General features: G+C 41.3%; 3 protein-coding genes across 3 annotated transcripts; 2 read left to right on the top strand and 1 right to left on the bottom strand.

The window, feature by feature from the left end:
- Nucleotides 1-225: 225 nt before the first annotated feature.
- Nucleotides 226-8,538, bottom strand: mpc2b (mitochondrial pyruvate carrier 2b). Its single transcript, XM_089002873.1, has 6 exons — nt 8,395-8,538; nt 8,162-8,278; nt 6,037-6,077; nt 4,599-4,683; nt 4,314-4,425; nt 226-2,546 (listed from the first exon to the last, which is right to left on the bottom strand). Exons 2-6 carry the CDS (start codon nt 8,253-8,255, stop codon nt 2,504-2,506), a joined length of 375 nt encoding a protein of 124 aa, XP_088858999.1. The 5' UTR covers nt 8,256-8,278; nt 8,395-8,538; the 3' UTR covers nt 226-2,503.
- Nucleotides 8,539-10,661: 2,123 nt separating this feature from the next.
- Nucleotides 10,662-18,354, top strand: LOC148894861 (NXPE family member 3-like). Its single transcript, XM_089002986.1, has 5 exons — nt 10,662-10,837; nt 12,320-13,098; nt 14,526-14,596; nt 14,681-14,887; nt 16,487-18,354. Exons 1-5 carry the CDS (start codon nt 10,751-10,753, stop codon nt 17,047-17,049), a joined length of 1,707 nt encoding a protein of 568 aa, XP_088859112.1. The 5' UTR covers nt 10,662-10,750; the 3' UTR covers nt 17,050-18,354.
- A 471-nt stretch (nt 18,355-18,825) lies between these two features.
- LOC148894860 (NXPE family member 3-like) lies at nt 18,826-24,564 on the top strand. Its single transcript, XM_089002985.1, has 5 exons — nt 18,826-18,952; nt 19,838-20,595; nt 22,526-22,596; nt 23,281-23,487; nt 24,001-24,564. Exons 1-5 carry the CDS (start codon nt 18,827-18,829, stop codon nt 24,561-24,563), a joined length of 1,725 nt encoding a protein of 574 aa, XP_088859111.1. The 5' UTR covers nt 18,826; the 3' UTR covers nt 24,564.
- The last annotated feature ends 1,221 nt before the right edge of the window (nt 24,565-25,785 follow it).

Here is a 25,785-nt window from a genome sequence, read left to right as displayed (position 1 = left end):
CCCAATGTAAAGCCTATTATGGACTTTTTGATCGGCAGTACAAATAGGGACACATCTGGACATGACTCAGAATCAGAATACCTTTATTCGTCCCGCAATGGGGAAATTTGCAGTCCACAGCAGCAATTGAAGAGGGATGGGGTTGGGGTGGGAGTGAAAGGATAGAAAACAAGATATTCTAAGCATAACAAATAAAAATGTCAAAAACTCAACAAATCAGCTGGATGTGTTGAACAGCATTTATTAAGCCACACCATAACAGACATTACATTTCCACTGTGCCATTTTCTGACATTAAAGTCTGATAAATTATTGCTATTACAGCGAGGGGATTATAATTAGGAGGGGTAGGGGGGTTATATACAAACAATACAGGGATGCATCTGGCCTAAAGATCCAAATTGAACCTCACCCCACCATGGCGGTTTAGTGAATGATTTTGCTGTTTTATGAAAATAGCTTCTTTTACTCCCCTTTTAAACCATCTATTTTCCGTTGCTAAGATTTTAACCTCATTGTCGTCAAATGAGTGGTTGCTAGCTTTTAGGTGCATATGTACTGCCGATTGAGGCCCACTGGTATTATCCCTGCGATGTTGATAGTCTTCTTTTGAGAATTTGTTTAGTCTCCCCAATCTATTGCTCTTGACAATTTTCATTCTTACAGTCTATTGAATAAACTACATATGTAGACTACAAGACATCGTTTTTAACAAACAATTGAATAAGTCTGTTAATGATAGTGACAATTCGTTGCAGCAAACTGCCGTGAATGATTCTAATTCAGTGGGCGGATTATGGGAATGATGTGAGAGTTGTTGCAGCATATTGGAAATCGAAGTAGACACTAATAAGAAATATTGTGCTAAACTTGTTCTCTTTGTCTTCTCTGTAATACCGTAGAATAGCAAAATAGCACAGGATTGTGTGTACCCTAAAGAAAATTGAAAATGTTTAGCTAATAGATTTAGCTAAAATAATGGTTTTTCATTTGCAATTTTCAAATATCATACGCCAAATAATGCATTTTGGTTTATATCAAGCAGTTTTGTATACCTGGGCTATCTTGTTAAATTGGGCCCCATCAATAATAGAATTTGCCTCCCCTTTTCAGATAAAAGGGGGTCAAGTGGACCATTTTTAATTTCCCAGATGCATCCCTGCAAATATATTTTAAAAAAAAATTCCTAATAACAAATTTGATATAAGTCATTCAGTGTCAGCTAGCAACATTTGTGCAGCTGAACAAGCTACACAGGTTTCTTAGAATTAGCGTGAAACAGCCTTACACGAAAGAGAAAAATTAAACCGATGACCTGATTATTTTCTCATAAATTTAAAGCTATTAAAATGAAGCAAAGTAATAATAGCATGATAAATAAGCAATTAAAAGCAATGTGATGATGCCTTTGGACACATTCTTCAAAATATGTTTTAAAGGACAACCGACATCACTTTTTTGTTTCCTAACTGACATCAGAAAAACGTTTTATAGCATCTAAAATACCCAAATAAAGTGTCCAAAATGTGCAATAAAATTGATCTGCGAATTGGGCATTTTCAGAAAGTCCCGCCCCCAGTTCGTGACATCACGCCAATACGTCTTGCATTGCTCGAGAATCAAAACAATGGCTTCAGATTCGGAGAATATGCTTTATTACTCTTCCACTTATGAATATGATTCAAATAGTTCTGAAGAGGAAAGCATACATGTTTGCAATCGATTCAAGAATTTATTCCGTCCCATTTTGAGGCAACATTGGGGGCGAAATGTATCTCCAAAAAAGAGGCAGAAATGGCAACCAAGCTCCATGTGAGGAATTAATTGGCCCGTTTCCACAGGCTGATTAATTCCTTACATGGAGCTTTGTCGCCCTCTTCTGCCTCTTTTTGGTGCAACACGAAGTTTTCAGACCAAACAAGTATAGCAAAATGCATTGACGTGATGGAAGGACTGCTACAATGTGTCCTTTTTTTCGGTCAGGGGCGTTGCTTCAGTGACGTAACGTACGGACTCGTCGCCAACTAAAAAACAAGACTTCCGGAATATTCAGCGCGAGTCTTAAAACGTAAAATATAGCTATATGCGGTGGAATCTTTGTAAAATACGCTCAATAGAAGTCATTTAAAGCCATTTTACAAATTATGGACACAATTTGTGCGGAGACGTCGGTTGTCCTTTAAAGAAATGGTTGCATGAGGTACTGATAGCTACACATTAAAATGACATACAAACAATGAACAATCAAACAAACTTGTTAAACAAGTAATGTGTGCGTTGGTGACCATTTGTTTATGGTGATTATACACACCCTGTTGAAACTTTTGGGGAAAGTGCACATTTCCAGCCGGGAAAGAGCAGGTAAATATGGTTGGATCATCTTGCTGGCATGGATGTTAGGTGGAAATGGCGACATGATGATGTACAAACAATGAGAGGTATGTGTGGCCCAGGTCAGGCATTGGCTTGGCTTGAAGTTGCCCAATTACTTCATTGTTGCTGGTCAGGACTCCGTTTCCCTCTGAGCCTTCTGATCCTGATTGTATCTGTTCAGGGACACAACAGCCGTACGTATACACAATAGGCACAACATGGATATACAGTAAAGTCTCGTTATATCGATATCGGATATATCGATAGTCCCGGTTATATCGATATTTTTTCGGACTCCCTTGAATATCGATATAACGAGACTTTACTGTATATAAGTAACATCCGAGTTACGACCGGGTTCCGTTCCGACAAAACGGTCGTAAATCGAAAAGCATTCAAAATGGCTGACGCGAGGATCACGTGATCATAACAAATGACGACACGCTGGGATCTCCTGTACGACAGGATAATATACGATGTCAATCTGCTGTTTTTAAGCAATGTTTTCTATTGAATAATATTACAGTAAAGTCTCGTTATATCGATAACGGTTATATCGATAGTACTGCTTATTACGATACTATTTCTATGATCGCAAGGAGAAAATTACATGCGCGCAGGGTCGGATATATCGATAGTCCCGGTTATATCGATATTTTTTTCGGACTGCCGAGAATATCGATATAACGAGACTTTACTGTATATACCAAAATGTTGATAGTTCTTTTATAAACCTTTTAACTTTTAGTGTCATTTTAATCATTTTATCGTGGTCATAAATACGGGTGGTCGTAACTCCCGCCGGTCGTAAATCGGATGTTACCTGTATTGGGGTTTAAAAAAAAGTATTCGAATAAACTGCATCGTATGTGGGAATTGTATTTAAAACAAAAATTAAGCAAATTGTTGTAATAACCGTTCTCAACACTAGCCAGCGTAGTCTGTAATAATGATTGTAGTTGTGTATCAGATAAGGGCTTCCTGAATTGGTCAAGAAAAAGTTTGAAGATTACATGTTCAGCGATTTCAAACAACTGCCTAGTTAGCTTAGCGATGCTATGAGCCAATAAAATATTTGAAACCAAGTCGCTACTACAACACTCATCTTAAAATGATGACATCAGAAAAACGTTTTATAGCATCTAAAATACCCAAAACACGCAAGGCTGATATTTTTAGTCAAATGCAAAACACCACTAAAAATGACTTCAAGTGTCCAAAAACTACTTCAAATTGAACCCGGAAGTGCCCAGTTTCAGAAGGTCCCGCCGCCTTGTTCGTGGTGTAACGCCAAGACGTTACACCATGCTTTCTTGTTACTCATCCAGTTATGAATATGATTCAAATAGTTCTAAAGAGGAAAGCATAAATGTTTGCAATCGATTAAAGAAGTCCTCCCATATCAATTCGAGCCGTCAGGACTCCAAAGTAGCGTCCCAGAAAATGCACAAGATGGCGCCTGAGCTCCGTTGGAAATGGGCTGATTTGTCTGCTGGTAATTTGTGTCAACTAGTATCAAATAGTAGTCTTGGTGCAACACCCAGCGATTCACTACCGCGTTATTTATGTGTTTTCCTTCTAATTTCGCCATCTACACTAAATTTTCAGACCAAACAAAGTAGCCAAAATGCAATGTGTGTCGCTTTCTCTGTCAGGGGCGTTCCTTTAGTGACGTCACGTACGGACTAGTCACCAACTCAAAAACAAGACTTCCTGAATATTCAGTCTTAAAACGTAAAATAGAGCTATATGCCGTGGAATCTTTGTAAAATATGCTCAGTAGAAGTCATTTGAAGTGATTTTACAAATCACGGACACAGCTTGTGCGTCGGTTGTCCTTTAAATATCCATCCTCCAAAAACACGGACATACAAAAATCCAAACTTTGGACTGTTACTGTAGTACTTTAGACAAAGCTAAAAGGTATAGTCATTGGTCACCTCCAAATTCTGTAGAGCTGGGAGCCTCCGGCGCAGCCCAAGAAGAAGTTGACAGCAAAAAGGTTCCAGTTCTTTGGGATGATGACTAAGGAATATCTGGACCAGATCAGGCCTGATTCAATCAGAGTCAAGGTTACGCACACGTGAGTTCAGACAGTTTGTTTTGTTCAAAACAGGATCAAATGTTGGTAGAATCACAATGTACTTTCGAGTCAATACATTAAAACAGAAAAAAAGGAACAAAAATGCAGACGTGATCTTCAACTCATTGGACCTTCATGTTACCTGTTGCTGTTAGAACGGCAGATTGGGAGGTACTCAGTTTTTCTGCTGGCCGTGTCATGTCAGCTAGACCAGCTGCAACCAGGCCCTGAAAAGGTTACGCCACCACATTGATATAAAATGTAGAATTTTATCTGGATTAAGAAAATTGCCAAATTAATCTGAAAGCATTTAGGCTTGATTGGTGCAACACCCAGCGATTCACTACCACGTTATTTATGTGTTTTCCTTCTAATTTCGCCATCAACACTAAGTTTTCAGACCAAACAAAGTACCCAAAATGCAATGTGTGTTGCTTTCTCGGTCAGGGGCATTTCCTCTGTGACGTCACGTCAGGATCTCTCTTGTAGCCCAAATGACATACGGCGTCCCACAAGGGTCAAATCTCAAAACTGTGATTTTTATCATTCTAACATCTATCCATTTATCAGAATCAGAAAGTCTTTAGAGGACAACGACACCATTTTTTTTGTTTCCTAACTGACATCAGAAAAACGTTTTATAGCATCTAAAATACCCCAAAACACGCAGGCTGATAGTTTTAGTCAAATGCAAAACACCAATAAAAATGACTTGAAGCGTGCTGAATCTGCAAAAAAAATGAGCTGCGAATTGGGCATTTTCAGAAAGTCCCACCCCCAGTTCGTGACATCACGGCAAGACGTCTTGCATTGCTCGAGAATTTAAAAAAAATGGCTTCAGATTTGGAGAAGATGCTTTCTTGTTACTCATCCAGTTATGAAACTGATTCCAATAGTTCTGAAGAGGAAAGCATAAATTCTTTATGTATATTTCATATCATACCATAGCACATTTATTATACATAAAATACTGTGTACTTTGTGTAGTTTTAAGGCTTAGAAAGTAGAAATGTATGTTTTATGGGGACCAGGGAACGCATTATTCTCATTTTAATGGTTTCCTATGAGAAATTAAATTTTGGGATACACACTTTTCGCCTTACACACTCTGTCTGGGCACCAATTAAGTTCGTAAGCCAAGGTATCACTGTACATTGAAAATCGGATTGGACGATAGGACGAGGGGAGAAAAAAAGTATATATGCAGTTTTGCCCTCTGCAATAGAATATTGTTTGTCAATTTTTTTTCAAAATTGTTTTTACACTTTTTCAAAGCATTCCGTGTGATTCCGTGCGTGAGAGTCTGAGAGCGAGCTGTGGCAGACACCAGCTCCTCTGCGAGTGGGCATTTGTATTTTTCTGGTTTAGCACCATACAGTAAAGAATGACAAAGTGCATAGGTCACTGTGGCACTCCTTTCCTACATGGGAGGACGTTAAAGTACGTTTACTGTAAAAAGGTAAACATCGACTGCAATATAGCGAAGGAACTATGGACTGCTGACCGTAGCACTGACTGGAATCTAAACCATGACATGTAATTGATGAGGGGGAAAAATAGCAGGGTAAAAAAGCTCTTACCCATTTGAACATCGGAGCCCAGAAGAACACAGTTTTTGGACCTTGAATGGAAACAGGAGAAGGGAAAAAAAACACATAAGCCTCCCCTGGACATTATTTTGTGAGGAGGTAGTATTAATAATAATAATAAAAAATACATTTCATTTCAAGCGCCTTTCAAAGGACACTTTAAAGTCACAGACAAGCATAGATACAATAATAAATAAAATAACATTATCAATAGAAACATGAGATACAGCTACACAGAAAATGCAGTTTTAAAGCACAACCGACACCATTTTTTTGTTTCCAAACTGACATCAGAAAAACGTTTTATAGCATCTAAAATACCCAAAACACACAGTATGATATTTTTAGTCAAATGACGACACCAATAAAATTGACTTAAAGTGTCCAAAATCTGCAAATAAATGAGCTGCGAATTGGGCATTTTCAGAAAGTCCCGCCCCCAATTTGTGACGTCACGCCAAGACGTCTTGCCTTGCTGGAGAATCAAAACAATGGCTTCAGATTCGGAGAATATGCTTTCTTGTTACTCATCCAGTTATGAATATGATTCAAATAGTTCTGAAGAAGAAAGCATACACGTCGATTAAAGAATTTATTACGTGTCATTTTGAGGCATCAGGGGTGGGAAATGTCGCATCCAAAAAAGAAAATGGCAGAGCTCCGTGTAAGGAATTAATCAGCCCGTTTCCACAGGCTGATTAATTCCTTACATGGAGCTTCGTCGCCCTCTTCTGCCTCTTTTTGGTCCTACGCGACGTTTTCAGACCAAAGTACAGCAAAATGCATTGACGTGATGGAAGGACTGCAACAATGTGTCCTTTTTTCAGTCAGGGGCGTTCCTTCAGTGACGTCACGGACTCGTCACCAACTCGAAAACAAGACTTGCTGAATATTCAGCGCGAGTCTTAAAACGTAAAATATAGCTATATGCCGTTGAATCTTTGGAAAATACGCTCAGTAGAAGTCATTTGAAGACATTTTACAAATTATGGACACAACTTGTCCGGAGGCGTCGGTTGTCCTTTAAGGTTTATATACATACGTTTAAGGTTTGTATAAGTAACCTGTATTGGTTTGTACTGAAGAATAAACATTTAATAAAATATACGCTCCATACAGATATGTACATGTACAACTGGAGAGAATACTACATATGTTACGACAAAAATGTTCGTATGTACCGTTGTTCGACCTTGAATGTTCGTAAGTAGGGGAGTGTCTGTATACTATGGTGTGGAGAATCAAGAGTGTTGTTTTTCCCCCCTTCCTGTTCTACTTGCAAATGAGTCAGGCCAAATACTGTAAACGTGAGAACCGGTTAATTTTGTTGACAAAGGCGCAAATAGCCTAATTTCTATTACTGTGGGAGTCATTATTTTTATTATGTGGCAGTCTGAAGCCTGGGTCGTAGTATTTCTCGCATTTTAAAATATGTTAAAAGATGGTATGAATGTACATCACTTTACAAACACAAGTCTCTGAGCTACTACTGAGAAAGTCGAGGAGGCCCATAAATGGCTGGCAGCCTGCCCTTCCTGTCAAATCAGCCACCAACTTTAACACAAAAGGAGGACTCTGTTTCTGCAAATCATTTGGGAGGTGGGTGTTTTTTTTTTTGCGAACGCCCCTTTTTGCTTTGTCACAAAATTGTCCTTGCACAATTCCAATACCCTTGGACCGGGGAAAAACAACAAAGACAAGACGAAACACCCCACGAATATGAGTTTTTGGACTCTCCCCCTTATGTTGCTTCTGGCTGATGAATGAGTAATGGGTTTGGTGCTGTTGAGAAGTAAACACAATCGCTCCTCTCACATTGCTAACCGAGTGTCATCCCAAAATAAACAATGGAATGGAAATAATACACTTCCAACTTGGCCTCAATCATTTTTTGGCGTTGTGACATGTCACAACCAATGAGTAGGGAGAATTTACAGTTCTCTGCGTTGAATTCTCACATCGGTGTCAACTTTCCATCTACAGTACTTGCTTTTTTTACATGCAGACTATCAACATCGAAGACAGACATTTTACCGCAAATCTCGGTGCTAGTGAGCGTTGTAAACTATCGCAACTTTTAAGATGATTCTTCTTTTTCCAGATAACTTCCGTTTACCTGCTGGGTGGTTGTACAATGGTCTCAGTTTGGCAGGCAACATATGTTCAATCCGGTCCAGAATCCTGTGATAGGACACTCTCAATGCAGCCATGATGAATATTAGCGGCTTGGTATCTGGAGAGAAGGCAGATGACAAACGCTTAGAGGCTAAACAAGGTGCTGGCTGCAATGAAACAGTCCGTTTTAAATGTTACGCTATATCTAAAAAAATGTTGCGTCCTTAGAAATACCCAAAAAATAGTTTGCTTGCGAGATCAAGAAGAGTTGGGATGATATGAGGATTCTCTGCTAATGTATACGAGCAAGTGATGTTAGGCTAGGTGTCATTAGCTTCTCCCTGGCCGACTCGAAGAGGTGACTTTCGACGAGGTGAACAACCTTGGCTGAGAGGGCGGGATTTATGGAGGGACACTGTCCTGATTGGTCTGTCTGTTCCGGGGTCCTCATGTGGTTGGTTGGGAGTGCAACGTTGCGATTTTACATTACGACAGATTACCACTGGGTGGCAGCATCGACTCAACTTCTGTCTGTTCTCATATTCCATACCTGTCAACCGGCCGTATTTTGCGGTATTGTGTACGATTTTTGCACATTTTTAGATGTGTACGGCATAAAAGAAAGTTTGCACGGGAAACGCAAAAATCGTTAAATATAATGTATAGATATTTTCGATACCGTTTTCGTCATTAAATATTAGCAGTAATGCTAATTAGAACAAATATCGCTCCTCGTAAAAAGCGAGTCGACCACCGAGAAAATAAGTCCGTGCAAAAAGTCTCGAGAATAAACAAAAGTTCCGAGAAGACAAAGTTACGATCAAGTGGAATTTTCTTTTGAAATCAGTTAAATTAAAAATTATACTGTGTTTTTTTTTCGCCGTAATATCATTCATATGTTTTTATAATCATAATACTTCGTAAGAAAAAAAAATCAAATTATTAATTTTGCTGTGGACAAATTCCACACCAAAAAACACGTTCGACAATCAAGAACATACTTGTTTATTCCGCGAAATATGTTGGAACTTGTTCAAAGTATTCATATGAAATTTGGTTCATAAAATTACGCAATGGGATATTACACACGCATATGTGTTTTCTTGTCAGTAAATTAGGAAAAATTGAGCCGTTAGTTAGGTCACTGTGTCTCGCACGTTGCCAGGTATGCAGTTTTGTGGACAAATTGAATTTTTTGGGCTGTGGACAAATTCAACTTGATTATTGCGAGAAATATATTATAACTTGTTAGTATAAATGTGTATATGTGAAATTTTGTTCATAAATTTGCGCAATGAAATATTACACATGCGTATGTTTTTTTTTTCTCAGTAAGGAAAAAATGAGCCGTTTGTAAGGTCACAGTGTCTCGCAGGTTGACAGATATGATATTCTGTCCTTTATACCAAACGTATGCATTCAGTTTTCCGAGCCAGGCATTCTTTTTATATCATTCATTTTCTTTGTGAATATTAGCAGCAAGTACTTTTATCCATTTCATATTTTCTAGACCAAATAAACACGAACTAATCTACAAATAATAGACCGTTGCGGGAACCAGATGTGCCGCCCATGATTAAACAGTTATTTTCTTATTCTCCTCATTAAATTAAATTTACAAATAAAATAGAAACTGTCAGATCTCCCAGGCAGGTGACACGCAGAGCTTGATCATGACGTGGAGTCGTGCAAGTCGTGCTGTGACGTCCGTCCGTGTCTTTGCAAGTCTCTTTGAGTCTGTGAGTCCGAGATGAGTCTGAGATGATTCTGCCCCGTGGTTCGCCCAATCTCTCTGTCCCACGCTAGCTACTTATATATACCCTTGGCCTGCGTCAGGCTCACTTGAAAGACATCAAGGACATCAAGGAATTGAAAGACACGAAAGGGTTGAAAGGCGCACTTCCGCATGACGCCACACACACGCTTGAAAATTGTGCAAAAGGAACTGTCGCGGGACAGTGAGATTGGGCGAACCACGGGTCAGAATCATCTCAGACTCATCTCGGACTAACAGCCTCAAAGAGACACAGCTCGCAGACACCTGCTCAGCATCGCACGGAGTCTCACAGCACGACTTGCTCGACTCCACGCCGCGATCAAGCTCTGCGCATCACCTGCCTGGGAGATCTGACAACGAACGAACCTACTTACAAATAAAGAGAACCATCAAACTATTCAGACTGCCCTCTCGGACCCAGCATGCAAGGCAATTATAATGACTTTAACAAACATAATAAACATGAAAACGCCAATTTGACGAAAAGACATTGTCTCACATCTCCTGTCCCACATAAATTCAATTATGACCACCACGATAAGCTTCTGCATTCTACCATTTAATATAAATTATTTTTTATTTGTTATTGTTATTTTTAATAGTTTTTGAAATTTACTGATATTTTCAAAATGACCCCTCCGCCCTTACCCCTTTGTCCGTTGTTATTTAGGGCTGACGGGTGGACGAGGTTACTTCCTGGTTGGAGCCAATGTGAAACTGAAAACGAACGGGGCGCGTGAAGGCGGTGGGACGACGTCATCATTACGCCGGCAACTGGTGTATCACACCAACACGACCAAACTAAGAGTAAACATGTCCCGAAAAGTTTGGAAAGACGTCCTCGCCATTCTTACTCTTTTCGTCTTAATCTTCCTCCTGCGCAACTTGATCATTGGGGAGGTGAGAGAAATGTGTTTTAACTCTCTTTTTTGGCATGCTGAAGTTGTATACGTATATTTACATACATTGGCAGAATTCGCAAAGTATGCTCCTTTCTTGAAAGAAACCATGAGTGAACAGGGGGAAAAATGCGTTCTATTTCAATGGCACTAAAGTAACATATATTTCCCGCTGAAAAACAATCCGTGTCCGTTCCACCAGACGCAACAACATTTCAGTGAAGATTTTCCGTTAGATTATCCAATGTTGTGAAAGAAGCTACGTATTCCTCAGCTGAATGACACATTTGCTAACTGTACTTTGCTAATAAAAGGCAAATCCGTCCATCCATTCATTCAAAAACAGTGCTGGCATATTCGTGCTGGCGAAAAGGCGCAACCACTCAGCATAGTCTCCTTGATGAATGCCGTGGCCAAAAATGCTGAAAAACAATCCGTGTCCGTTCCACACGACGCACAACAACACAAAGCGACAAAACCAAACACAAAAACAAGATAAAAACAACAAAAAAAGCAAGGCTCATGAGAACTCTTGCTGATGGCTGCCTTCTCGGGCGCCATCTTGGACTTCTCTTGGATTTAAAGGACAACCAACATCTCCGGACAAGTTGTGTCCATAATTTGTAAAATGGCTTCAAATGACTTCTACTGAACGTATTTTAATAAGATTCCACCGCATATAGCGATATTTTACGTTTTAAGACTTGCGCTGAAGATTCAGGAAGTCTTGTTTTCGAGTTGGTGACAAGTCCGTACGTGACGTCACTAAAGGAACGCCCCTGACCGAAAAAAAAAAAGACGCATTGTAGCAGTCCTTCCATCACGTCAATGTATTTTGCTGTAATGTTTGGTCTGGGAACCTCGTGTTGCACCCAAATGCCGCCAGAAGAGGGCATCCAAGCTCCATATAAGGAATTTATCAGCCTGTGGAAACGTAGGTGGCCACAGGAGGTCGCCATTTTGTGCCTGTTTTTCGGTGAGACTCCAGCAATGCAAGACATCTTGGCGTGACGTCACGAACTGGGGCTGGGACTTTCTGAAAATGCCCAATTTTTTTTTTTTTTTTTTTGCAGATTTTGGACACTTTAAGTCATTTTTATTGGTGTTTTGCATTTGAATAAAAATATCATACTGCGTGTTTTGGGTATTTTAGATGCTACTCAAAAACAAGACTTCCTGAATATTCAGCGCGAGTCTTAAAACGTAAAATGCGGTGTAATCTTTGTAAAATACGCTGAGTACAAGTCATTTGAAGTCATTTGACAAATTATGGACACAACTTGTCCGCAGGCGTCGGTTGTCCTTTAAGCGGCTTTCAAAACTCTCAAGGACCTTTTACAGTCACAGGATTTTTTTTTTTTTTTTTGTCCGAGTGACCAATTTACAATGTGACCATTGACTTTGAATGCGGCAATTGTGTCAAAAGAATTACGCCCTCGCCCCATTGATTGATTTACACATGCATATCATGTCATCTCCTCAGAACTGGAAGCACAACATAGTTTCAGTACATCACGAGGTCCAAAACAGGTTGCAGTCAACAAAGCTCCCTGGAACCCCCCGGACCCTTCAGAACAATCACACTTACTGTCCACATCTGGGCAAGCCGCCGTCCCATATTGAAGAGCTGGAACAGCGACAGCTGTTAAACTCCATCACATGGCCCCAACTCCCTTTTGTTTCAGAACCACTCAACCTGTCACAGACGAGTGACCCGGCCCACAGCTTTTTTACAATCTCCGCCAAAAAAGACCAGCGTTGGTATGCGGGCGACCAGCTCGAAGTGCTCATCCACCTGCACGACTTCAACGGCCGACCCAAACGCTACGGCGGTGATTTACTGTTGGCTCGGTTGCATTCCCCAAAATACAAGGCGGGTGTGGCCGGACAGGTGCTGGACCACAAGGATGGACTTTATTCAGCTCGATTCCCGCTGCTGTGGGAGGGCTCGGCTCAGGTTGAGGTCATCATGGTGCACTCGAGCGAGGCCATTGCCACGCTGCAGGAGCTGAGGGAAAAACAGCCCCATCGGACGCTCTTTGAAAGCCTCTTTCGCCAAGGTGGGCATTCTGAGAGAACAGCCTGTGATGTCTGTCTGCCACAAGACCGGGGGCCACTGTGCAACTACACGGACCTTCACAGCGGCGAGCCGTGGTACTGCTACAAGCCCAAAAAACTCGACTGTGACACCAGAATCGACCACGCCAGGGCAGGCTTCCTCAAAAACATCACCACTAACAGTGAATCATTGCTGTTTCAGAGGTTTGTACACTTGAACATTTTCACCTGCTCCAAAGATAGTGCAAATAGTCATGCAGATGACCCTTATAATCACATTTGGGGTCCTGTAAAGTTAATCCCGAGAAATTGGTTTCATCACAGGCCGACTTACTCTTGAACTACAGTCAAACCTCAGTTTTTGAACATAATCCGTTTCAGAAAGCTGTTTGAAAACCAAATTGTTCAAAAACCGAAACCGTTCCCACGATCATCAATGTTATCAATGTCTGCTTTTTTTTAAGCAATATTAAACCATACAAACACATCGACTCACAATGGAACACTATATGAGGATAATACGTCGGTCAAAACTAGACGTGACACACAGAAGTGAAAAATTAGAAGGAAAAACACATAAATAACGCGATGGTGAATCGATGTGTGTTGCACCAAGACTACTATTTGATACTAGTTGACACAAATTCCCAGCAGACAAATCAGCCCATTTCCAATGGAGCTTGGGCGCCATCTTGTGCATTTTCTGGGACGCTACATTGCTGTCATTGACGTCTCGAAATTATATGGCAGGACTCCTTTCATGGATTGCAAACATGTATGCTTTCCTCTTCGGAACTATTTGAATCATATTCATAACTGGATGAGTAACAAGAAAGCATCTTCTCCAAATCTGAAGCCATTATTTTGATTCTCGAGCAAGGCAAGACGTCACGAACAAAGGGGCGGGACCTTCTGAAACTGAAAATTTCTGAGGTCATTTTAAAGTCATTTTATTGGTGTTTGGCATTTGACTAAAAATATCAGCCTGCGTGTTTTGGGTATTTTAGATGCTATAAAACGTTTTTCTGATATCAGTTCGGAAACCAAAAAATGGTGTCGGTTGTCCTTTCAACTTGTCAAAGTCAAAGTCAATTTTATTGTCAAATTGTGTATTCCCCGGCACATACAGTAAAGTCTCGTTATATCGATATTCAAGGGAGTCCGAAAAAATATCGATATAACCGAGACTATCGATATATCCGACCCTGTTTGCATGTAATTTTCTCCGTGCGTGCATAGAAATAGTATCGATATAACCGGGACTATCGATATATCCGATATCGATATAACGAGACTTTACTGTATATTCGCCAACTACAATCGCCGATTCCAACATTCAAATTAAATTATCCACCACTTCTAATTGGAGTTCTTTCTATAATAATAATAATAATAATAATAATACATTTCATTTCATTTCTAAGCGCCTTTCAAAACTCTCAAGGACACTTTACAGTCACAGGATGTTTTTTTTTCTACGGGTGCCAGAGAGGCATGGGAATTTGGTTTGGGGGATGTGGCTGGGCCATCCGACCGTCTGAGCCGAATTTCCCTGTTAAATACATTTTGTCAGAAATTGTCTGTTTGCTGCGCTTCCTGTTGCAATTTTTATCATGACTCTTTGATGTCAGCGGCGTGAACACCAAAGTTCCCATCAATGCAGGCACAACAAACACCATCACCGTGCTGCAATCCAGGACAGGTATTGTGGATCTACTGATGAATGACCCTCACTTTTGGGGCTGATGGTAATTAATTCCCAGCATTATGTGCGTCATCAATGTAGAAATCCACAGCCAAAAAATGGATCCTGTAAAGCTGGCCACGTCTGGGTACTATTACCAGGACACATGGAGGCCACTGGGCGGTGTTCCCATGCGCAACTTTGAAAAAGTGGCTGCCATCTCTCAGTGTTTGGCCAATAAAGAGGTCTACATGTATGGCGACTCCACCATACGACAGTGGTACGTGCACCTTGTCACTGTGCTTCCAGGTGAGCGCTTCCGTCCAATGACATCTTTGCAGCTTGGCTCGGGGTGGATGGCTTGCATCATTGTTTGTTGGTTTCATGGAAATAATAGGGCTTTCACACCTCATCTTCTTTTATTGAACTGATTGAATGTTCATCCCAAATACAGTGAGACCTCAACTTACAAACTTTTCGTCTTACAAACGTCAAATTTATGAAAATTAAACCTTATAATAAGCACTATTTTCATAATACACACCCACCCCGCCTGGCGGAGTGATCTTCGGCGGAAACACACGACCGAACAGCACCAGAGGTTAAGTTACCAACAGTCCTTATGGAAGGTGACTCTCCTTCCATAAGCCATCAACGACCATCAAAGAGGTAAATAAAACTTTATTTTACAGCACAGTTTATTTCTTTAATTACAGTCCTCATGTAATGCGCCTCTCTTTCCAAAAAGCAATTCCCTTTGACCTTCGACCTCCAACGCCATTCCATCAAGCCATAAATGACCATCACAAATGTAAATAAAGTGACTTTATGATACAATGCAGTGTATTTCTTTCATTACAATACAATAGCACATTTATTATACATAGAATAAGGTATGTTGTGTGTAGTTTTAATGCTTATTTAGTTGAAAAGTATATTTTATGGAAACCCCGGAACGGATTATTCCCGTTTTAATGGTTTCCTATGGGAAATATTTTTTTGAGAGACTCACTTTTCGCCTTACACACTCTGTCTGGGAACCAATTAAGTTCGTAAGTTGAGGTCTCACTGTAACCCCAAAAAAGGCCTTCAGTAGTGCTACGTCTGAATCAACCAGCTGTGAGTGTGGTGTGATATTACTACATTTCCATTAGAGGGTACAGTTGGCCAGGAAATAACTTGTGATGAAGAAACTTAATACTGTCATTAAACTGGATTAAATTAACATTAAATTGGATGAATTCCAAGATGGCGCCCGGGTAGGCAGCCGTCAGCAAGTGCTCTCATGAGCCTTGCTTTTTTTTGTCTTTTGTCACTTTGTGTTGTTGGGCGTCGTGTGGAACGGATACGGATTGTTTTTCAGCATTTTTGACCACGACATTCATCAAGGAGAAGGAAGACTGCGCCTTTCCGGCAGCATGAATATGCCAGCACTGTTTTTGAATGGGAGGAATGTCGGTGCCATTCGACGGTGCCATTCGACTGTCATTAACATTGATTTTTTTATGGTTCAGTTCCCGCAGAACTGATTCTGAAGACGTCCAGGTAGATTTCTGACCCTGGGAACAAATGATGGCTGGAAAGTGATTGGTTAAGCAGCAGAACAAGAGAAAAGCAATGAAAGGAAACTAAAAGACAATTTGGAATTATTTCATAAAAATTCACGGACAAAATATAATTAACATTAGTCTGTAATTCAGATTATTGTTTTTAGGCCAGCACAGAAGGCTTTGCAGGCCCTGACAGCCCACCACTGGTGTATACTCAATTCTTCAAACAATTATTTGGCGACCCGAGATGACACTTTGTCACCACTTGTCGAAATATTTTTGTGATTGATACTGAACATTCGGACACTCTTGACTGCTTGTTTCCTTTTATGCGGTTTTATTGTGTTCTGTTTTGCAGAGATGAAGCAATTCAACCTGCATACTAATTCACTAGCGGGGCCTTTGATGGCAGTGGACGGCACCCACAACATTGTGCTTAATTATCGCTGCCACGGTCCACCTATCATGTACACCACCATCGCGGCCAACGAAGTGCGCTACATTGCCAACGAACTTGACGGCCTGACTGGCGGTCCCAACACGGTGGTGGCGATCAGCATCTGGGCCCACTTCACTCCATTCCCTGTTGAAGTCTACATACGCCGTCTTCGGCATATCCGCAAGGCAGTGGTGCGGCTCCTGGAACGGGCGCCGGGGACGGTGGTGGTGGTCCGCACGGCCAACCCGCGGGCTTTGAATCTACATGTCAGTCTGAACCACAGCGACTGGTTTGCAATGCAGCTGGACATGGTGCTGCGTGCCATGTTTAAGGGTCTCAATGTTATGGTCTTGGATGCCTGGCAAATGTGTCTGGCGCACTACCTACCTCACGACGTGCACCCTCCGGAGGTCATTGTTAAAAACATGGTCAACATGTTGTTGTCTTATGTTTGTCGTGAAACGACCGGGAAGACTATGTGACTTTTGTCAATCAAACCAGGTATGGACAGTGTAGGGCCATTCTTAGAAAGTTGCATTTGAAAGAGTCAATCAGAATAAAAGATATTTTATTTCCAAAAAGAGTAGCAAATGATATGAATAAAGGTACAGTATATACATTTAATTTATAATACATTTAGCTTGTAGTAGACGTGCACATTCCACCATGACGTCCCTGATCAAAAAGTGCTGAATAATGGACTCTGTTGGATTGGATGTACCTTTATTTGTCTCGCAGTGGAGACATTTACATTTCACAGCAGCAAAGTTCTGAAAGGAAAGAAAGAAGTAGAAAAAAATACAGGAGCTGTTTTGTCATATTGTCTTTGTGTTGTCATATTATTTATTTGGGTTTTTTTTGTTGTTCTTTTGACTTCAAGATGGCGCCGCGAGAGTGTCCAATCGAAATGTGAATTTCTCCAATCCAAATCACATTACAGAAAAAAAAGTTAATTCCTAAATTATATGGATCTGGAGTTATATGACCTCTAAATGAGGGTGGCTCTCCAAAGTACAGTATAATGCAATACATACATATTGACTTCCAGTACACATTTTAAATAATTCCTATAATTTAGATGTACATACTGTGACTGGAAGAAAGCATCTTAAAGGACTTGATGTGAATTAATGTATGGAAAGAGATGCCCATTTCACAGTCAGATCAGAGCATTGTCATCAAATGGTGAGGATTGTTTTGCTTTGTTTGAATGCTGCTGTGCCGATGACCATTTTGTGTTTGGGAGCCTTTTACTGAGCATCTTCATCTTTATTAAGTTCATACAGTTGCTTGTTCTGTAGCCACAAGGAGACACACGTTTGTTTATTTAAACAAGGAAGGCTTGTTTCGGTTAGTGTTTCGGGTCGGACCGATTTACATGGTTGGACAGGAAGTTGTTGTGTGCATACGTTTGCATTACATTTGGGCATTCGAAGTAAACCACTGTTAAGTCAAGACGTATCGCACTGCTTGTCTTGTGGTTTTTTTCTGGATCCCACTACACCGTATCTCCGTTACCATAGTGGAGAGCGCAACACACGCAAGAACTGCAGGGAAAAAAGCAACTCAAACTAATTACACGAACACGAACCTGGAGGAACTTCAGGAGTTTCGGCCGAGAAACAAAAAAAAAAATGACAACAATCGATTTTGCCTTACGCCCCAGGTGCATTCAAGGACCGTCAGCAAACGAGCTTCTGTAAAAAAAATGTAAACAAATAAAGAATCAATCAATAAATATACATTTGAATCGCTAATAGCTTTTCCATTTCAGGAGTCGCTCGTCGTTATGTTTTCTTGGTATAGTTGTCAGCATCTTTACGATTTTGTGGTGCTTTGTGTGGTTCGACATTACTTCCTGTTTGGAGACAATGCCATTGTGAACGCAACGGCAGGTATCGGTAAGAACGACGTGAGGATGTAAAGAGTTTGATGGTTCTCTTTATTTGTAAGTAGTTTCGTTGTCAGATCTTCCAGGCAGATGATGCGCAGAGCTTGATCGTAGCGTGGAGTCGAGCAAGTCGTGCTGTGAAACTCTGCGAGCGGTGTGTCTGTCTGAGTCCGAGTCCAAGATGAGTCTGAGATGATTCTGCCCCGTGGTTCGCCCAATCTCTCTGTCCCGCGACAGCTCCTTTTATCCAATTTGCAAGCGTGTGCTATGCGTCAGGGTGATACGCACATCAAGGAGATCAAGGAATTGAAAGACATGAAAGTGTTGAAAGGCGCACTTCAAAATCATACACGCGTGTGACGCAACAGATGTATTCCGGTGGTCGGGTGGACGAAACAACAGGCAACATGTACATACAGGTTCGGAAGTGTATCCTTACCTCTCTGGTCCTATTTGGCTTCGTTTTCCTGCTGTGCAACATTAACAGTTTAGAGGTGAGAGAAGTTTGTTTAATTGGTCTTTCTTTCTCTGTCAATCGATAGCTCGGGATCCAAGTCGCAGTCATTTTGAGTGGGTTGTGCACAGCTCGTAAAAAAAACTATACAACTAGATGTACGTATTGTAATACTGTACTTAGTTATTGCATTTATTTCCCCAGAAAAGTCTCGAGGTGAACCGACTTTCCATATAAAACATAACGAGTCAGGAAATGTTATTGCTAACCTCGAAGATTGGATTGGATATGCCTTTAAGAGAGACATTCATTCTTCAGGACTTGCTGTATCAGTCACATGAAGATGGGTCACATACAGTATTTGTAAAAATAGAAATACTGTACATAAATGCCTTGTTTTTCCCGTTTAATGGGGACCAGGACCACTTGCGATAGACGAAAATCCGCGAAGTAGAATTGTATAAAAATCACCTACGTGATAAGACTGACGGGGTACAGCCAATCGACATGGCTGTAAACCATGAGATATCATGCTGTCATTGGGTGACGTCGGCGCCGGGAACCAATCGAGGTACAGCCTCTGAGTCATTCTGCATTTTTTTTTACTCTGCATGTTTTTCGTCCCCGAAAAAAAAAAAAAAATACAGTGGTACCTCGGTTCTCGACCACAATTCGTTCCAGGACCGTGTTCGAAAACAAGACTTCCTGAATATTCAGTGCGAGTCTTAAAATGTAAAATATAGCTATATGCGGTGGAATCTTTCTAAAATACGCTCAGTAGAAGTCATTTGAAGCGATTTTACAAATTATGGACACAACTTGGTGTGGGTTGTCCTTTAAACACCGAAAAAAAAACTGCAGTGGACCTTATTTTTTTCATGTGCCTTTTTTGTTTCATGTATTGACCATGTACGCATCTCCTCAGAAATGGATGAACCACATAGCACTCAACGATGTCCAGAAGCTCGCAAGATGCCTCCCAGCATTTCATCACAATCACAGTTTCTGTCCACATCTGGGCCTGCCGCCGTCATTTGTTGAAAAACTGGAGGAATGCAAACTGTTGAACTCAATTGCCTGGCCCCGCCCGCCTTCTGGCTCTGCATCACTGAAAGTGTCCCAGACGAGTGACCCAGCACACAGTCTGTTTACAATCGTCCCCTCCAAAAAAGACCAACATTGGCACGTGGGTGACCAGCTGGAAGTGCAGGTCCACTTACACGACTTCAAAGGTCGACCCAAGCGCTATGGTGGTGATTTTCTGCTGGCTCGTTTGCATTCCCATAAATATGGGGCGGGGGTCGCCGGCCAGGTCCTGGACCACAAGAATGGACTCTATTCCGTTCGATTTCCATTGCTGTGGGAGGGTTCGGCTCAAGTCGAGGTCATGATGGTGCATTCGAGCGAGGCCGTCGCTGTGCTGCACCGACTGAGGGAAAAACGGTCAGATCGGGTATTCTTCATCAGCCTCTTTCGCCGAGGCCGTCATTCTGAAACAGAGGTGTGTAACATGTGTCTGCCGCAAGGTAAGCGGCATGTGTGCAATTACACGGACCTCAACTCCGGTGAACCGTGGTTCTGCTACAAACCCCGAAAGCTCAGCTGTGACACAAGAATAAATCACGCCAAGGGAGGCTACCTCAAAAACATCACTACCAACAAGGAAAATTTGCTCCTCCAAAGGTTTGTACTCATTTGATATCAGCTGGTCTGACGGCATTTCAAACATCAGCTGTTGAGACCCATATCATATTTGAGGCATCTGAAACTTCCTCCCTGAAATTGGGGCTTGTAGAGTTAAAGTATTCTACAGTAAAGTGTCGTTATATTGATATCGGTTATATCGATAGTACCGCTTATTACGATACTATTTCTATGAACGCAAGGAGAAAATTACATGCGCGCAGGGTCGGATATATCGATAGTCCCGGTTATATCGATATTTTTTCGGACTCCCGAGAATATCGATATAACGAGACTTTACTGTATTTGTAATTGTATTTTATTTATTATAGTATCTATGCTTGGCTGTGGCTGTAAAGCACGGATGTCAAAGTCAAGGCCCACGGGCCAAATCCGGCCCGCCACGTCATTTTTTTCGGCCCGTGAAAGCAAATCAAACATATGAAATTCCATGATGCTTGCTAAAATCCTAACCAAAATGTCATATTTTTGGATGTAAACCACAATAACAGTCATTATTCTTGACTTCAGATTTGATAACTAGTTATTCATTAATTTGTTGTGCGCTCTATATGTAATATGTGGAGGGAATTAAACATTCTAATAGCTTCCCCAAATTCATAACGGCCCTCAGGAGGAAACCATACCTACAATGTGGCCCACGGCAAAAAATGACTTTGACACCCCTGCTGTAAAGTGTCCTTGAAAGCTTTGAAAGACGCTTAAAATAAAATGTGTTATTATTATTATTATTACAGTAAAGTCTCGTTATATCGATATCGGATATATCGATAGTCCCGGTTATATCGATACTATTTCTATGCACGCACGGAGAAAATTACATGCAAACAGGGTCGGATATATCGATAGTCCCGGTTATATCGATATTTTTTCGGACTCCCTTGAATATCGATATAACGAGACTTTACTGTATTATTATTATTATTATTATTATTATTATTATTAGTAGTAGTAGTATTATTGTTGTTGTTATTATTATTATTATTATAAAAGAACCCCCTCCAAAAAAATGTTAAAGGACAACCGTCGCCCCCGGACAAGTTGTGTCCAAAATTTGTAAAATCACTTCAAATGACTTCTACTGAGGGTATTTTACAAAGATTCCACCGCATACAGCTATATTTTACGTTTTAAGACTCACACTGAATATTCAGGAAGTCTTGTTTTTGAGTTGGTGACAAGTCCTCACCCTACGTCACTGAAGGAACGCCCCTCACCGAGAAAGGACATACCTTGCATCACCTCATTGCATTTTGCGGTACTTTGGTTGGTCTGAAAACATCGTGTTGATCCGTGTTGATGGCGAAATTAGAAGGAAAACACATAAATAACGCGATGGTGAATCGTTGTGTTTTGCACCAAGACTACTATTTGATACCAGTTAACACAAATTCCCAGCAGACAAATCAGCCCATTTCCAACGGAGCTTGGGCGCCATCTTGTGCATTTTCTGGGACGCTACATTGGAGTCCAGACGCCTCAAAATGAAACGTAACGACTTCTTTAATCGATTGCAAACATGTATGCTTTCCTCTTCAGAACTATTTGAATCATATTCATAACTGGATGTGTAACAAGAAAGCATATTCTCCGAATCTGAAGCCATTGTTTTGATTCTCGAGCAAGGCAAGACGTCACGAACAAGGGGGCGGGACCTTCTGAGATCATTTTGAAGTAGTTTTGGGACACTTTAAGGCATTTTTATTGGTGTTTTGCATTTGATTAAAAATATCATACTGCGTGTTTTGGGTATTTTAGATGCTATAAAACGTTTTTCTGATGTCAGTTAGGAAACAAAAAAATGGTGTCGGTTGTCCTTTAAGGTAGGACTGTTTTTGTCCTTGTACGAATATCCCGTCGTGTCTGTTTGTTGCTCTCCCCATTGTAACCTTTGTATTCCACTTTTCAGTGGCGTGAACGTCAAAGTTCCCATCCAAGCATCCACAACAGACACCATCACCGTGCTCCCTTCCAAAAAAGGTACCGCAGATGTTCAGAATACAGTGATACCTCGGCTTACAAACGCTTTAGCTAACGAACTTTTCGCCTAACGAACATTACATTCGCGAGAATATCCTCTTGGCATACAAACTAGTTTTCGGGAAACACACGGAGCGCCACAATGGCTGTCGGACTTGTTTTCGTCGGAAGAACACCAAACCACACGGCCAAACAGCGCCACCGTGGCTGGCAGACTAGTTTTCCACACCCACTTTCTTTCAGTGCTCTCAGTGCAGATGTGGTTTGTGATCGAGTGGAGTACGTCATCCATTGTGGCAGCTCCGTGTGTATCCCGAAAAATAGTTCGTATGCCAATGTAAAATTTTCATAAATGTAACGTTCGTAAACCGAAAAGTTCGTAAGCCAAGGGGTTCGTATACCGAGGTATCACTGTACACTTTTTGTCTCGTCTCTTCCGAATCCTTCACAGAACACCTTATTGACTCATAGTGCTCCCTGCCTGTGACTCATTTGGACCGACCCAGGTATCCCCTAGGGTTGAGGCCGGTTACAATTATGGGGACCTGTACACGGATTATTCTCATTTTTAATGATTTCCTATGGGAAATTAATGTTTAGAAGACACACTTTTCGCCTTACACTTTTTGGGAAACAATCAAGTTTGTAAGCTGACGTATCACTCTATTTGCTTTTTGTATGTAGAAACCGGCGACCAAAAACTGGATCCTGTAAAATTGGCAACGTCTGGGTACTACTACCGGGACTCATGGAGGCCATTGGGTGGCGTCACCATGCGGCAATTCGACAAAGCGTCTGCCATCACTCAGTGTTTGACCAACAAGATGGTCTACATGTATGGTGATTCTACCGTGCGCCAGTGGTACGAGTACCTCATCTCTGTTCTTCCAGGTGAGTGCTTCTGTCTCATTGCGTTGCGACCGTTTGTTTCAGGTGGTGGAGGAAAAAAAAAAGGAATTTCGGTTCGTTTGGCAATTTGCATCCTCGGCACGGCAGCCAATAGGAAGCCTGCTTCGCGCTTCCGTCTTTCCCGAGTGTTATAAGGTCGTGCATTTGCATATCATTTTCCAAAGTAGACGCACAGGACCTAATTCCAGAAGAAAGATTCAAAAGAAGCTAACAAAATTTATGACGCTACGAAACGTAAACGTACATTATCCCGTGACTGTAAAGTGTACTTGCGAGTTTTGAAAGGCGCTTAGAAATTGAACGTACATTAAAAGCATCGTGGAAAGAGGACTTTACATAGGTTGTAGCAGACGACGCAACGCAAACATTGCATTGTGCAAACTGGAGCAAAATCATCAGCAAGGGATATATACGATAAATTAAGCAAGGGAGCATTTGTGGTAGGTATTTCTCCAGTAAGGTGTCATTTTGGTCTGGCATGTGTCTGCCCTTCAGGGATTAAGGAATTGAACCTTCAAAGTCCTAAAAAGGTGGGACCCTATATGGCGGTGGACAGCACCCACAACATTCTGCTAAGGTACCGCTGCCACGGCCCACCCATTCGCTTCTCCGCGGTCATGACCAGCGAGTTGCGCTACATCGCCAACGAGTTGGACGGCCTGTCCGGCGGTCCCAACACGGTGGTGGCGATCAGCATCTGGTCTCACTTCAGCACCTTCCCCGCGGAAGTGTACATACGTCGCCTTCGGCATATCCGCAAGGCGGTGGTGCGACTTCTGAACAGGGCACCGGGGACGGTGGTGGTGGTCCGCACGGCCAACCCTCAGGCGCTGGAAGGGGACGCCAGCTTATACAACAGTGACTGGTTTTCGCTGCAGCTCGACACCATACTGCGCGCCATGTTTAAGGGTCTTGACGTTATGCTAGTGGATGCCTGGCAGATGTGCGTAGCGCACCGTGAACCTCATGACATTCACCCTCCGAGGGTTATTGTCAAAAACATGATAGACATGATTTTGTCCCACGTTTGCCTCAATGGGACAAGGAAGACTGTATGATATTTTTTGGCAAATCAACACAAGGTTGGGAATGCGAATGAGTCAAGGGGCTTATTTACAATGTTTGAATTGAAGGAGTCCATCCATTATCCATACAGCTTATCCTTACGATTGTCTTGGGGGATTGCAGTTCAAAATAAGTTTGTAGATAAAGTGAAGAGAATGTAATAGACATTTTGTCTTTAAAAATATTGTATGACTACGGACGCTCCCCAACTTATGAACATTCGAGTTACGGACAATGGTACAGTGAGACCTCAACTTACAAACACCTTATCTTACAAACTTTTCGTCTTACACACTTCACATTTCTGAAAATGAAACCTTATAATAAGCACTATTTTCATAATACACACCCACCATGGCTGGCGGAGTGATCTTCGGCGGAAGCACACGACCGAACAGCACCAGAGGTTAAGTTACCAACAGTCCTTATGGAAGGTCCTTCCATAAGCCATCAACGACCATCAAAAAGGTCAATAAAACTTTATTTTAAAGCACAGTTTATTTCTTTAATTACAGTCCTGTAATGTGCCTCTCTTTCCAAACATCAATTCCGTTTGACCTTCGAACTCCAACGCCATTCCATCAATGACCATCACAAATGTAAATAAAGTGACTATGATACAATGCAGTGTATTTCTTTCATTACAATAAAATAGCACATTTATTGTACATAGAATAAGGTATGTTGTGTAGTTTTAAGGCTTATTTAGTTGAAAAGTATATTTTATGGAAACCCGGGAACGGATTATTTCCATTTTAATGGTTTCCTATGGGAAAATTATTTTTGAGATACACACTTTTCACCTTACACACTCTGTCTGGGAACCAATTAAGTTCGGAAGTTGAGGTCTCACTGTACATACGAACATTTTTGTCATATCATATGTAGTATTCTCTCTAGTTGTACAATGACATATCTTTATAAAGCATGTACAGTAAAGTCTCGTTATATCGATATTCAAGGGAGTCCGAAAAAATATCGATATAACCGGGACTATCGATATATCAGACCCTGTTTGCATGTAATTTTCTCCGTGCGTGCATAGAAATAGTATCGATATAACCGGGACTATCGATATATCCGATATCGATATAACGAGACTTTACTGTATCTCGTTTGTAAATTGGGGTTAACAGGCTGTGTCTGTTCACCTCAGATTGACCCCAGGTTTCTGTGCTTACATTGTGGGCCTCATGTTCGGCGGCCAACTAAGCA

The sequence above is a fragment of the Hippocampus bargibanti genome, linkage group LG08, assembly GCF_051943395.1.
Source record: "Hippocampus bargibanti isolate YZ-2025 linkage group LG08, ASM5194339v1, whole genome shotgun sequence".
Classification (NCBI taxonomy): domain Eukaryota; kingdom Metazoa; phylum Chordata; class Actinopteri; order Syngnathiformes; family Syngnathidae; genus Hippocampus; species Hippocampus bargibanti.
This window is presented reverse-complemented; position numbering and strand designations above follow the sequence as displayed.